The 14,058-nt window shown below is 42.1% G+C and overlaps 1 protein-coding gene across 1 annotated transcript in view; it reads left to right on the top strand.

The window, feature by feature from the left end:
* Window positions 1-13,473, top strand: part of SAP30BP (SAP30 binding protein) — a 32,171-nt gene extending 18,698 nt beyond the window's left edge. The window contains exons 5-11 of the mRNA XM_067308228.1: window positions 5,531-5,619; window positions 8,707-8,798; window positions 9,277-9,337; window positions 9,827-9,878; window positions 10,249-10,307; window positions 11,518-11,602; window positions 12,289-13,473. Coding sequence (XP_067164329.1) covers window positions 5,531-5,619; window positions 8,707-8,798; window positions 9,277-9,337; window positions 9,827-9,878; window positions 10,249-10,307; window positions 11,518-11,602; window positions 12,289-12,470 — 620 coding nt within the window. The 3' untranslated portion in view covers window positions 12,471-13,473. The remainder of the gene's footprint in view (window positions 1-5,530; window positions 5,620-8,706; window positions 8,799-9,276; window positions 9,338-9,826; window positions 9,879-10,248; window positions 10,308-11,517; window positions 11,603-12,288) is intronic.
* Window positions 13,474-14,058: the final 585 nt, after the last annotated feature.

Raw genomic sequence — 14,058 nt, 5'->3', positions numbered from 1 at the left:
CCTTTCTTTGAGGTATAAGACTTAGGTTACAATTCTGATTGTCCCCCTTTCCACCAGAGATTGCCCCATCTGTGGAAGATTAGGACACTGAACCCTTTTTGTCTCATGACAGCCAAGGCTTGCATGCCAGTTTGAAAGCTGCACACAGGGCACTCAGTGTCATGTATTTTTTGGTAAGCAGCATTGATGAGTCTGAGACCTGGATTAAGGTTGTAATATATCTTTAATATCATTTCCCAATAGTGGCACACAGAGCAACGTACGGGCTAGCTTTGTGCAGAACCAGGTTACCTGGGATCAGAATACTTGCCATGCTGGGTTCTGTAGTTGACTTGAATCAAACCATATCTTATCTAGTTGAAAAAGAACTGTTGCAAGAGCCATATGGTTGGTGTAATATAAGAACCACTCCCTTCCTGGAAGCTGGGGCTTTTAAAGGCTTAGAATTCTTGAATGGAAAAAGATAGACACAAAGCAAGTAATTTGTCCAATCCAGAGATCTAGAGTTTTGTCTAATATCGGTATGTGGAAGTGTAAGTCTTCCTTAGTTCTCCAAAACGGCTTTCTCCATTAAAAGCTGTGGCTTGCCCTTCTTGGATAACCTGATGCTGTTCATTGTCACCTTCACCAGCTAAGTCTGCAGTTATGCAGCCACTTAAGCACGGCACAAATGCAGGCTCCTGCCAAAAGGAGCGTTTGTTCTACCTCCCCATACACATGCTAATGTTTGTGTGCTGTGAGCTGGATGGGGAGATGGAGCCAGCAGAGATCTACCTTCTCCCCACCCTGCTCCTCCTTTTCTTTCCTCCTTCTTTCTGTGAGGCCGCCAGCTGGATCCAATGCCTGGTCTGCTTCGTGCCTGCCAGGTGAGCACTAGGGCTGGCACATAGGAAACAGCAAAAATGAGCAGCTGGGAAAGGCATGGTTTTCCTGACTTGGGCTGAGTTAGTGATTGTGTAATCAAAGCCTGAAAGACTGGAAGGGAGGTTTCCAGCAGTAACTGCTCTGTGGTGGAAGAGGGAGTATATATGGAACTTTTTTGATAAACTTCTGCATCCATGTGTTGTCCTCATTTTTTGTACTGCTCTAAAGAGTGCACATTACTGACAGCACATCTCCATTTGCTGTTTCCTGTGGCCTTGCGAAATAGTACTTTTAGGATGTTTGTTTGTCCCAAGGCTTTTTGCAGCATAGTTTTGTTTACCTTTTGGCCTATAAGAAATGTCCTCTCCTGCCCTTAGGATATCTGAACACAAAGTCGGCGTTCATATCAGCAGAAAATATGGCTGAGATGCTGGTCTTTCTGTATATTTCTCAGCCCACAGAACAGTGAGGGAAACTGGTGTCCTTTCATGGATGGGTGACTCACTGGCATGTTGTTGCCTCGGATTCTTCCCTGTGATTTGGCTGTTTTGGTGCCAGGAAATCAGAAACCCACACACCCTGGGTTATGCCAAGCAGACTTGATTAGAATGCCAAAGAATGCAGTTTTAGAGACCAGGCACCACTGGTTTGCATGTTTCTAGGGGAAAGCCATGCCCCTCTGATTACTCTTTCCAGGTTTTTGCATTTTTTTGTTTTTTTTTGCATAGCATGACTGGCACCTGATACTACCTGTAATCCTTTGTGGCTGCTTAAGGTACAGTGCACAAGTGAACCTGGAAAGGGACCAGGTTGTTAATCCTACCTGGGAGCAGTGGTATTCACTGAGAGTGCTGAGGCAAGATGCTTTACCAGATCTTCATATGATCCACACCCCAGTCTGTCCAGGTACTGCCAGCTACTCTCATGTTCACTCTTCTTTTGGTTCTTGCACTAAGGAAAACCGTCTAACTGTTTGCCGGAAATGAAGCTCCCGTGAGCTCTTGGGTCTATGTCTCCAGCGTAGCCTTTGGACTGCGAGCAGTCATTTACTTCTGGAAGGAACTGCCTGAACAGTTGCACTGTGGCCGTGCACTCTTTGCAGTTTGGCGCAGTTGCACTCTATGCTTTTCTGTCCTGCTTTTGCAGTATCTTTATTCTGTCTGGTATGCTGGCCAAATAACCCATCCATCTGAAACTGAACCAGGCTAAATATAGCACTTCCATTTAATTATCTGCTTCATCAAGATCTCTGGCAAGCAAATATTCTCCACTGACTACTGAGGTTCTGAATCTTTCTGAAATGCATCCTAGTAGCTGGTTGTGCTTTGGCCTCCTACTCGGAGTTTAGGAGCAGCTGGACATCTCTGCCTTGCCATGGTACCTGCACTGGCTACACCAAAAGCCATGAGTACCTATTCCATGTGGTGCTTAGGTGAACCTGTGAAAGGAGAATGTATGGACTTAGCAACAGTAGCCACCTCCCTTTTCAGCAGGAGGATGCCTTGAGTTGCTGACCTAACAGTGCCTTGGCTCCCACTTTCTTGAACCCTCAGCTGACTTATGGGATCTGTTGTTTCTTAAATGTTCTTTTTCCAATCAGATTCATAGTGCAGGTGAAGCTATTTACTCATTGCTAGTCAGAATTTGGGTGTGCCTGTAGTGATTAATCATGCCAACAGCCAACTTCCTGAAGTCCCAAGTGGAGATCCTTTACACTCTGAGCCAACAAATTGCAGGGCCAATTAGAAACTGTGGCTGGTGTCACTACCTCTGACTCATGCAAAAGTAAAGCTTTGATCTTGACAGAAATAACAGGATGCACAAGACAGTTAGATATATCCTGGGAGGACACACCTTAGCATTAGCTCTTAATTCACATTTACCGCTGTATACATGGGGAAAAGCTGTTGGGAGTAGAATGCTCACTTGCTGGGGGCTTTGAAAACACAAGACCTGTTACGCAGCACCTTGCAGCTGTTACCTGCACCAGTTCCATGATCCCCTGGAGTGAAGATCCAAGCAGTCTCCAGGGGAATGGCCACCAGCAAAAGGCCATGGAATCAGCCACTCTGATACCTGTTTGGAGAGGAAGTCTGAGGACTGCTCAAGGGCGTGAATTATGTGTACTTTCTTGCTGTAAACAAACCCAAAGGGGTTAAACTCATCCTTTGTCATGATCTGGCATCTCAGTCTGACTGTGATGTGCTGAAATAACTGAGTAATGATGAATATTTGTCTCTGCTCAGTTTGGAAGGTGGAACAATACACGTAGCCTCACTGCTGACTAAGTCTTCAGCTCTGTGCAGCGACAGTGGGATTGCAGTGCACAAAGATGTCTTAATTCCAGTTTCTTATAAGCCATTAGAAGAGATGACTTCCCCTTACCAGTGTAATGATGATTGATTTGTTTTCACATGGCTCAAACAAAAGAGCGAGTGAGCAGCAGAACCTGTACGCGCTATGGGTCAAAATATATTGTCCCAGTGTGAGTTCTGCGTTGTTCTTCCACTACTCTTCCTGTTTAAAGGGAGCTTTGAACTGATTGCTGAACATACTCTTACAGCTTTATGTGACTTCTTTGCTGGCTAGATGGAGTTCTTGCCCTTGGTTCCTGAGTTGATATGAGCTCAGAATTCCCCTTCCCATAGAGGTTTCTCTGCAGCTTTTCTGGTCATCAGCGAAGAAGCTGAGAAGGCTATGAGATGTCTAGTCTGAAAGCTAGGCTTGGTTTTTAAGGTTTTTTGTTTGCTTGTTTTTAACCTAATGAAGTCTGGGCTTGGTGGCCTTCTTGCTTTTTTTTTTTTCCTTTTTTTTTTTTTTAATGTTTTTGCTGACATTGTGACTCTTGTAAGCCATTGATCAGCTTCTCTGGAAGCCTAGTATGCTGTCTATTATGACCACTTCTGTCTATTTGCAACTGTTTCTCTGGGTTCCTGAAATCCTAATTAAATTAGGGACTTCCCCATCCCACTAGCAGCTGTAACCTATAACAAATGTCTGCCTTGTTGTCAGGGAGCTCCAGTTTCCCTGCTTTCTCTGTAGGGACTCTGCCAAGCTTCTCTTTCTCTATAGAGGCACCCTCTTAGTAAATGCCAAAGGACGCTTTTTCTTCATTACTTGCAACTGCTGAAGAATTTAACCCTCAGCGACATCCTGATCAAACAGAACGAGTAGTCGCCTGCCAGCTTTGCGTCCCGAAAGGATATTGTTCTTATTGCTTTACATTTTTACAAAAGAACAAGAAACTGGAGTAGCACTGAACATGTGTAGTGTTGATTATCTGTAACCTCAGCTATCTGATAGTCCATGCTGGATAAGTGGGATAGTATGCTGTGCTCAAATACCAAGGTCTGCCCTTTGGGCCCTTCTGGGCTTCAGTAAAAGGAGCTGAATTGAGCGTGCTGGAACTGCAGTTCGGTCAGCTTTTACACAAGAATATGTAGTTGGGAAGCCACAAATGTGAATGTCTTCATTTGATTTCTCCCCCCCCGCGTGTGTGCATGCACACACACACACACACACACACACACACACACTGTGAGCCTCTGGCACATGTTCCCTCTATTAACTATGTTTGGAAACAAACCTGGCTGCTTAAATGTAGCACGAAACTCTGCTCTAGGACTTAGCCAGGAAACTGCATGGCTTTTCCATAACTGAGTGGGAAAGGAGCAAGCAAAAGGGGGAAGCATGGTGGTCTCTTGCTGATACCTCTGTGAATTAATGCTCACGGAGCAGTTGGGTGCTGTAATAGTGTATCCCAGCACCAACGGCTGGCTCTAGAAGCCTGGCAAGCTGTGGTGGTTTGTCCTCAGTCCCACAGCACGAAGTTGTTGTTTCTAGTAATGATCAGACTCTCTAAGTGATTAAAGTGCCCATTAAGGAAATATTAACTTAAGGATGAAATGTTATTTCTTGCAGTTAACTCCTGACAGCTCTGCTGAGGGTTGTTTGCTTTTTGAACCATTTTGTTTCATGTAGGTAAATCCTGAAGTAAATGGGATCCAAACTGCTTAGCTCCCCAAATACGGCAGTAGGCCAGGCTGATCTAGATTCATCCTCTGATTCTTCAGACGCAGAGTCTGATTCTCTCTGTAAGAGTATCTTGTCCCAAGTCTTGCCAAAGGTTCCAGATTATCTGAGCTCTTCAGAGCAGGATTTTAAAGTGCATATGGATGATCTGGAGTAGTGGAGAGCTCAGTATGTGATGCACAGTGCAAGGCTAGAGGGTATGCCACAAACCTATTTTTGTTCCTCTGCAGGTCCTTTGTCTTTGAGGATCTTATCAACAACCACATCTGGGGTGGGGAGTAGTTCTGCTTTTCATGCTACCGCTTAGGGTGAAAAGACTCAATATAAAGCTTTAAGCATGGGTGTAACACCGAGCTACAATATAAGGTAGATGTCAGTACTGTAGTGCAAGAGTCACATATTGTTCTACCAATGATCTAACCTTTAGGTTAGATGCTTCTCCAACAGCACTTCTAAAATACCATGACTAGCAGTTTACAGCATTCCCCTGTTTATATATACCCCCTGGTATACTTACCCATTGGTTCTCTGTGATAGAGTAGCACTGGCAAAGACATAAAAGAAGTTTCATGACTTGCATGGTCTTTAATTGCCTCAGTATTGCCAGAACTAATGCCTGGTTTGTTCTCCACAGCCTCTTTTTCAGAGAGAGTGCGGAACATGTCTCCTGATGAGATCAAAATCCCACCTGAGCCTCCTGGCAGATGCTCTAACCACTTACAGGTTGGTATAAGTTCTCTTCCACTTTATTTTTCTTAAAAAGCTTGTATTTCAGTGGGTCAGGGGACTTCTGAAAACTCTTAGTATTTTTGCGCACATCAAAAATCCAGCATTAAAGCTGTGGGTTTTTCTGTTTTTTTTTTTTTAAAAAAACAATACTGAGTTTCTGAATGCACTGTTTTAATGCTTTAGGCTTGGCAGCAATTCTAGTTTAGGAGTCTCAAATTAGCTTTATGCTGTTCTCCGCAGTCTGTGTGGGTCACTTGTGCATTAAAATGGCTCTTGATTCCATCAGTGGTACAGAAGCAATGTTTACTGTGAAGGCTGCTATCCTCTTACCTCAGCAAATTCAGCTCTGTAGGAGAGAATAAATCATTGTTTTTCTACATGGGCCTGAGAATCCCCTAAGTGGAATAGTTGAGGCAGCATTAACTAGATTCCTTTTCCACCTACATATCTCTAGATAATAAACATTTAGAGGGAAGGCTAGTAACCTAGAGGCAGTGAAAGAAAACAAATGCTTGTTTTCTCTGGTGCACACCCAAATAATTGCAATAACTTTCAGTTTAAGACTGCCACAGTCCACTTCCATGAGTATCTCAACTCTGCCTTGTGATGTAAGGATTTTTTTATCAGTTGGATGACTCACAAAAAAACTTCTGCTGTGGACTTGACTTGCCAGTCCTACAAATCTTGGACTTGGAATATTATTAACTGAGCCTCTGGCTCTGATTGTGTGTGGCAGAAATGTTAACATCCAGTTAGAATATTCCCTGTATCCAACCTGCACTGTGCATAAAGGAGTTAGTCTGAGCATTTCCTGATGGCATCCTGTCTAGTATCTATCCAAAATGAAAGCTATAAGGGAGTTATGTTTGTGTATAATGCTTCTTACCTGAGTAGTAAGGAATGTGCCATCTGCTTTAGAGCAAAAGTAACAAAGTTGAGCTATCTTCCATTGACAGAGTTTGGCTTGTGGTGCTCCTGGGAGAAGTTCTGTAGACTTCTGTGTATAACAAAACTTCTTTCCAGGATAGGTGGAAGAGCCCCTTCTGCTCCGTTTGTCCTCCTGATGGAGGGCAAATGAAAGAGCAGTGACTGCTGTTTCCATCCAAATGGATGTTACCATCCATTTGAGTTCTTTCTGCAGTTATTTACCCAATAGAAATACAAGTAAAAAACCACTTCTGGAAACCTCTACAAAGCAAGCAACTTGGAATGGTGATTCAGAGTGACTGACTCACCATCCGGATCACAGTCTCTTCTCTTTGCAGCATACCTAGACGCACCCAGTAGTTCTTTTATGCTGCAGCAGGATTTTATTGTTCTGACTTCAATGAATTACTAAGTGTGTTAGATCTGAGGAATGCATAGAGCTTGAGAGAGTAGATTGAATAAAGCAGGCATCTTTCCTTTTGATTGTAGTTTACCAGGTTAAATCAAAGGATAACTTGTCCTCTGTTAGCAGGTCAAACCACATCTTAGAGGACTTGGAGCAAGGAGATGGGATTGTTCTTTGGAAACTTGAAATGTTCTAAGCTTTTCAGTGTTGATTTGCTGCTTCTGTCGGGTTCTTCCTCTAATAAACTGTCTTGAACTCTGCCAAAGAGAGTCTTTCTTATTGTAAAGGTGACCTAGTAGCTTCTCATCTGTGGACGTTACAAATGTGAATCATATTGGTGCCTCTAAGGGGAGGGCGGAAAAGGGGGCACGCGTTCAATCATTTGCATTCAATCGTTTCAACCCCAAAAGCTCGCCACTTGTTGCAGTTGTTCCTTCAAGCCTTATGGTGTGTGCTTTGGATGTGCAGATTGTGTAATTACTTCTGGCTAATTTTGTGAGGATCTCATGAAAACTTATCAAATAAAGCGTTCTTTTCTTAAAATTCATGAAATAACAATTTCATATTAGCTCTTAACAGTAATCATCTTTTATTCAGACATCAATGAACTCCTTAACAATAGTCAGTTCTGTATTTGAGTTGAATATCTGTACAGAGGAAGAGACATGCAGTGACTTACCCAGAAATAAAAAAGGAAAATTGACCCTATTAGCTCTCCTGACTTGTGAGACTGAAGTCTAGCCAGGATCTTATTTTGTATGCTTTTTGTACATGATAAATTTGTGTCAAAAAATGAAGCAAGTTACTGAGAATGTTCTCCTAGTAGTAATGCTGAAATGCATGTTCTGCCTGAAAGTTTCAGTTTCTGCTGTCCCTTCAGCATCACCAGGGTAAGACTACTTTAAAGGCCTTTCACTACCCTGCTGAGGGAGGGAAAAACAAAACAAAACCTCCAAAACCATGGTTCTCTCTCTAAATCTGTCAGCCTTTTTGGAAGGTGGACTGCTTATCATTTCTGACTTGAGAGTCAGTTAAGTTGTCTTTCGTAGTGGCTTCTGGCTTCGCTAAGATATTCTTAGACTTGCCTAACTGTGCGAATTGTAATTGGCCAAATGCACCCAAGAAGAGGCTTACAAGTGTGACATTCCTAAGAGCACTTGGCAGCCAGTAGACACCACCAGCAATACCTGCTGAGGATGATGTCTGAGTAGGCTGGCTTGGTTTTGGTTCTCCAGCAAAACTCGCTTCTGCTCATCTGTTTCCCAGGGGTAGCCGTGAGCCTTGACTTCTGTATGGTGTCGCCCAGCAGCTGTTCTTTAGGTGCATGTCTGAGTCGGAGGGTGGGTGGGTCATTCACTGTAAGTCATGGAAGGACCTTTGTGGAGCTCATCTTTCTCTCTTGGTTCTGCCTTTGCGCTGTCACTGTTGTGGAGGAAATCAACTGATTGAGGAGAAAGAGTAGGCTCTACTGCCTCAAATACAAGTCTTTAATCACTTAAGCTTTGAGATAGTGCAAAGATCGCTTCCCTTACCCATCCATACAGTGCACGGAGAGGATACTTTCAGACTGTAAAGGAGGGAGTGTCTGTACTAACCAGCCTAGCTGGCCTTGGGGGAGAGGTGCAATCCTTGCTCCGTGTAAGGACGTCACTGGTTCTGTTGGTTTGTTTTCACATGTATGCTTTGATAGCCAGCTGAAATGCTCCTCATTTTTTGTATTGGCTCGTCTTGTGGTCTTGCTCCATTAGGATAAAATTCAAAAGCTGTACGAGAGGAAAATAAAAGAGGGCATGGATATGAATTATATCATTCAAAGGAAAAAGGAGTTCCGCAACCCCAGGTGAGCCATCATCCTTTCCTGTATCACCAAAGTACCACACAGCAAACTACAAGAATTTTTCTCTTTGCTATTGGAGTTGTAGTAGAAATGGGATCCTGAGCAAGTAGTGCTACTGCTTACAAAATTGAGAAAGGTGTAATTCAGTAGTAACTGAAACAGCAAAGCTGTTCTTCGGCATTCTGTGTGGCAGCATCTGGAGTTAGCATGCCAGTTAGACTTTTAAACCCATTAAGTGTACAGGTTTTGTATAGATTATTTTAGAAGATGTTTGCTCTGGGAGATGTGAGATTAACTTGGAGGAAGTGGGATATACTGTGTTTGGTGGCATGCTGCATACATCACAGAAAGCAAAGCTGCCTGGGTTCTGATTTTGATGTTACATTGTGAAGAGATGTCAAGCTTTTTGCTAATAAATGTGAAACACTTAAATTTAGAAGAGTGAGTGAGCTAGAACTAAACTCTTGTCTTTCCTTTGCAGCATTTATGAAAAACTGATCCAGTTCTGTTCAATTGATGAACTTGGTACAAATTATCCAAAGGTGAGGTGCAATACTTCTGACTAGCAAGGGAGAGGGTGAAAGATGATGCAGGGATGTGGGGTCTCACCTTGGCTTTCTTGAGCCTGCTTCTTTAGAGGTCCTTTAAGGGAATGTTAGTCTGATCCTCTACACTGAATGAACATTTTGCATGTGGTGCTGAGCCTCAGTGCCTCCAACTTTGCTGTAAAGACTCTGAATTAACACTGTGCTGAAAAATGTGGATATACCTGAAACTGAGAGGATGATAGAAGTTGAGCAACAGAGAAATATATATCTTATGCCAGAGCCCTTTTGGCTTCAAAAATGTTTCTTCATTCACAACAGAGCATGGCCTTTCAAAAGGTCTGATGTGATCTTTATGTCACTGGGATGCATGAAGAAATTGGTAATGAATATCATCTGTGAACAGAAATACACATAACACTTTTGAACTAGGTTCTGTTTATATGTGGAAATAGCCTTGATGTGACTTATTTTTTCTCCTTTTAGGACATGTTTGATCCTCATGGCTGGTCAGAGGATTCATATTATGAGGCACTAGGTAATTCCAGGAATTTTTTTGTCTTAGCTTAGCTCTTTCCATTTCTTAGTTACTAAAATGCACTGGAATCTTTACTGTCTTTATAAAAGAAAAGTCATCACATGCTGCTTTTGCACTACTTCATTCTGGTTGGATGTGTCTGAATTTTATTGATTCTTCATCAGTCTGGAAAGCCCTTTCATTTAAACTGCTGCTTTAGTTTCTTCATCTCTTAAACCATTAATTAGTGCAGTAATGCTTTGCTTAAAAAGATAATTTCTTAGCAGCTTAATTTTCTAAACACAGTTTGAAATTATTTTTGATTGTTCATGATGGAAATAAGTCAGAGTTTTTACTGATTCTAGCTCTTGCAATATCTGATTTTTCTCAGCTAAAGCGCAGAAGATAGAAATGGACAAACTGGAGAAGGCCAAGAAGGAGCGCACAAAGGTAGCGATTCAAAACCAAAAGCTATGGCACTGAGATGCATTTCTGGTTTGCCTGCTGAATTTCATTTTGTTGCCTTGCTGTTTCTTATGAACTCTCCTGTGTGCTAATACTTTTTTTCTCCTCTGGTTCTGTCCTTTCTTCCTGCATGTTTTTTCTAAGCTGGACAGATCAAGTTGTTTGCCTTTCCTTATAGGTCCATTTCTCTAGGCCATTTATTCCACTGGTTTCCCTCCTGTTTTATCAGCATTTTTAAACCAGAGCACCCAAAATGGTGCTCAATAAGCCAGATACAGGCAAGATACTGCATAAAGAACGGCTTTTTAATCTTTGACGTTTTGCCTGGTTGCATGGCCTAATACAGCTTAATTTCCTCACCAAATCTCATAGAGAGCCAATATCTGATTTCTGTTCTTTAGCTTGGGAGTGTCTTGGCTTGTTATGAAATGTGCATGCTTCTGTACCCCCTGCTAAGAATAGAAACGTGCTTTGGAAGATTTTATTCCTCTGCTTCAGTGATGTTGCCTTTAAGTTAGTGACTGGTATTAGAAAACTGGTGAATGGTAGAGATGGCTGTCTAACCTAGCAGAAGGCTCCTTAAGTAGTAGTATTGGAGGTATTTTTTTACTTCTAGTGCATGCTACATCTTGCTACTTGTTCTGTTTGTTTTTTTTGTTTTTGGTTTTTTTTTTGCACAGTAACCCAGGTATCTGATTACGTCCTCCTTCCCCATATCTGCAGTTTTGAAAATATGAGATTGCATGCAGTTGTAACTCTTGTTGCTAGGTTTCCTGTTATGATGCAGTCACAGTAAATCATGCAAGTAGGGACTTGTGTCTTAGAAGTTTCTATTCTTTTTCTTTGAAGAAACATGCAACTGTATAGATACTTTTTAATGACCAGGACCTGTCCTTATTCTCCAAAAATTGCATCAAGTCCTTATGCTTATACTAGTTAAACACATTTTTATGGTATCTGACTTAGGAACTCAGACACAAGGACACTTAACGATCATGACTTCAGTACACTTTGGCCTGAGGACGTCTGTCTTCCTACATGACAGTCAGCTCAGAGGCCAATGTCTCACATGACACTAAAGCTATTCTTTAAATCCAAAATCATAGGGAGAAAAGATTTAGATTAAAAAAGCCTATGTATATTAACATTTTTTTCCTCCTTCTCCCCTTTCTCCTGGGTGCCTCTCCCTTCCCAGATTGAATTTGTGACTGGCACTAAAAAAGGGACAACAACAAGTGCTGCCTCCACGACAACCACAACAGCCAGTACCACTGTGGGAGGTAAAGACCTGTTTTGCCTGTACCTATTAAGCTGTAGTAATGCTGGGATTAGTGCTTCCTGGAAACTCTAAAAGCTCCTTATTGATTGCATATATAATACAAGAAAAGTGTTCCTTCTAGGAGTTAATAGACTAGCTTTCCTCTAGTCCCCATGTCCCGTGGTGGTCCTTCTGGAATGAAGGCCTGGGGACAAGTTGGACAGTGAAAATGTCTGTTAGTGGGTCAAGAAATCTGCAGAAGCCGATGTTGTGGTGTTCTCTTGGGACTGATATATCTCTTAGACAACTGGGAAGGCTGTTAAAATCATTCTCCTGCCTACAGTCTGCCTTCTTAAACTGGGAGGAGAGGAGAAAACTCGCTCCGAGAGTGTTCTGTGCACATACCTAAGGAACTGAGATACATGTGCTGTGTTAAAACTAAACTTGCTTTGGGGCAGGGAGTGAACCTGTCTCATTCGGCTGAAGTTCAGGTGTGCACTTTTACTTTGACTCTTGAAGTATAAAGCTCCTCTAGTTGTCTTTCCTCCTCAGCATTTACTGACAGCATATGCTGAAACTAATGCAAGGGAGAGTTGTCTAGTCAATCAGTGGTATATTAAGAGTTGACAAGAAGAGGTGTTATTAAAGGATCAGTGATGTATAGCACAGTGCTAATTCCTTGTTTGCTTCGTCTAATCAAACGCACAGATGCACAGAAGAGGAAGAGCAAGTGGGACTCGGCCATCCCTGTAACCACGATAGCTCAGCCCACCATCCTTACCACGACTGCAACGCTGCCAGGAGTTGTCACGGTGACAACCAGCGCGAGTGGATCCAAAACTACGGTCATCTCTGCTGTTGGCACCATTGTGAAAAAGGCAAAGCAGTGACTAGCATGCTGGGCTTGGATTTTTAGACTGAATTGTCATTGAAGCCACTGTCCTCGAAATGGAGGGCTAGCTTTCACCTTTGGTAAAAGATGACAAGACTTTGAAGCAGACCACGGTTCCCATTTGAAAGAATGGGGGCAGGAGCCGGCATGCCAGCTGTGTGCCCACAGGAATGGACCTCTGCTGAAAATGCCGCTGTCTTTTCTTGCTGCGGGAAGAACCACAGTCTGTCTGTGTTGTGCTGGAGGAAGGTGGTATGGGAAGGCAACTTGTAAAAGTTAGCTTACTAAATGGCTGCATTCTTCAGACTTGAAGGTTCTTACCCTACTTGCAAGTCTGTTTTCCTTTCTTTCTTTTTTTCTTTCTTTTTTTTTTAAAGCAAGCAGTGGGGGAATGTCAGTATTCTTGCATATTCCAGGTCCTCCTCAAAGGCTGCTGCTGTGATATGTACTCCTTCACATGCACTAAGACTGAAGGGAACGAAAGCAGAGGCGATTGGTCAGTGTCCTTGTTCAAGTGTGTAGCAGAGATTTGAGAAGCAATCTACATCTATGAATGTGGACTCATTCTTTGTTATAGTACTGACATCTGTACCTATGTGCATATTTGTGTAAGTCTTAGTGGCCATGTGTTAAATAGCTGAAATATTGAGGAAACTACACTGAAATAGTGTTGTTAGCATCTTGCAGGGATGGCGACTTCTATGCAGAGGCAGTAAGCTGTAGAGGTCTGATCTGTGAACTCATTTGCAAAGATCTGTGCAGAGAACTCTACCATTAGCATGGAATGAGATTGGGCAGCAGGCAATCAGGAAAGGATCGGTGATCTTGGCTGTGATGTTGCCTGTCTCTGTAGTGGATAGTGAAGTACCATGAAATGCACACGTAGCAGTTACTGCTTGCTCCACTGTTGTGAAAAAATATTTTCATTTGAAAATTTTATGTATAAATCTTCTTACCTGTGTTGCAAAAAAATTATTATAAAAATGGAAAAATCTTAAAAAAAAAAAGTCTAGTGTCATTTATGTCTCTTTGCATTTCTCATTTTGGCTGAGGAGAATCAGTATCAGATTGTTGCTTTTTGGGTTACAGATATCACTAGAGGAGTCTTTAATGGGAATGGCGGTAGCATACCATTTTTTTTCCCCCATAGTTTTTTTTTCATCTCAAGCTCTTTGCAAAAATTTTTGGCATTAACCTGATTTTCACTGGAAATGCTTCTTTCCTTTTGTTTTAGTGTGTGTTCTAAAACAGTTAACTCAGTTGTTCTTAATGCTATTTATTTCAAACCTGTTCTAGCGTCTTAAATTTCTTCAATAGTTAGCTTCTAGCACTAGTACCAAGATATTTCATGGAATTCTCTTCATCTACAGAGGGCCATCCCTTAAAAAGGAGCTCAGTAGCCAATGGTAAAGTGGTTTCTTTACAGTTTTGAGGTGGGTGGGAGAAATAACTTGAACAGTTCCATTTGTTTAGAGGAATAGCTGCTAACCTGGATTTTTTTCCTCAGTGATCACTTTAGATGCTTTAAGTACAGTCTCTAATTCTTCATTAGACTGTGATTTTTTTTTTTTTCTCCAGATTCAGTA

The sequence above is a fragment of the Apteryx mantelli genome, chromosome 19 (assembly GCF_036417845.1).
Source record: "Apteryx mantelli isolate bAptMan1 chromosome 19, bAptMan1.hap1, whole genome shotgun sequence".
Lineage (NCBI taxonomy): Eukaryota > Metazoa > Chordata > Aves > Apterygiformes > Apterygidae > Apteryx > Apteryx mantelli.
Note: the sequence above shows the minus strand (reverse complement) of the source record. Positions and strands in the feature narration are given on the sequence as shown.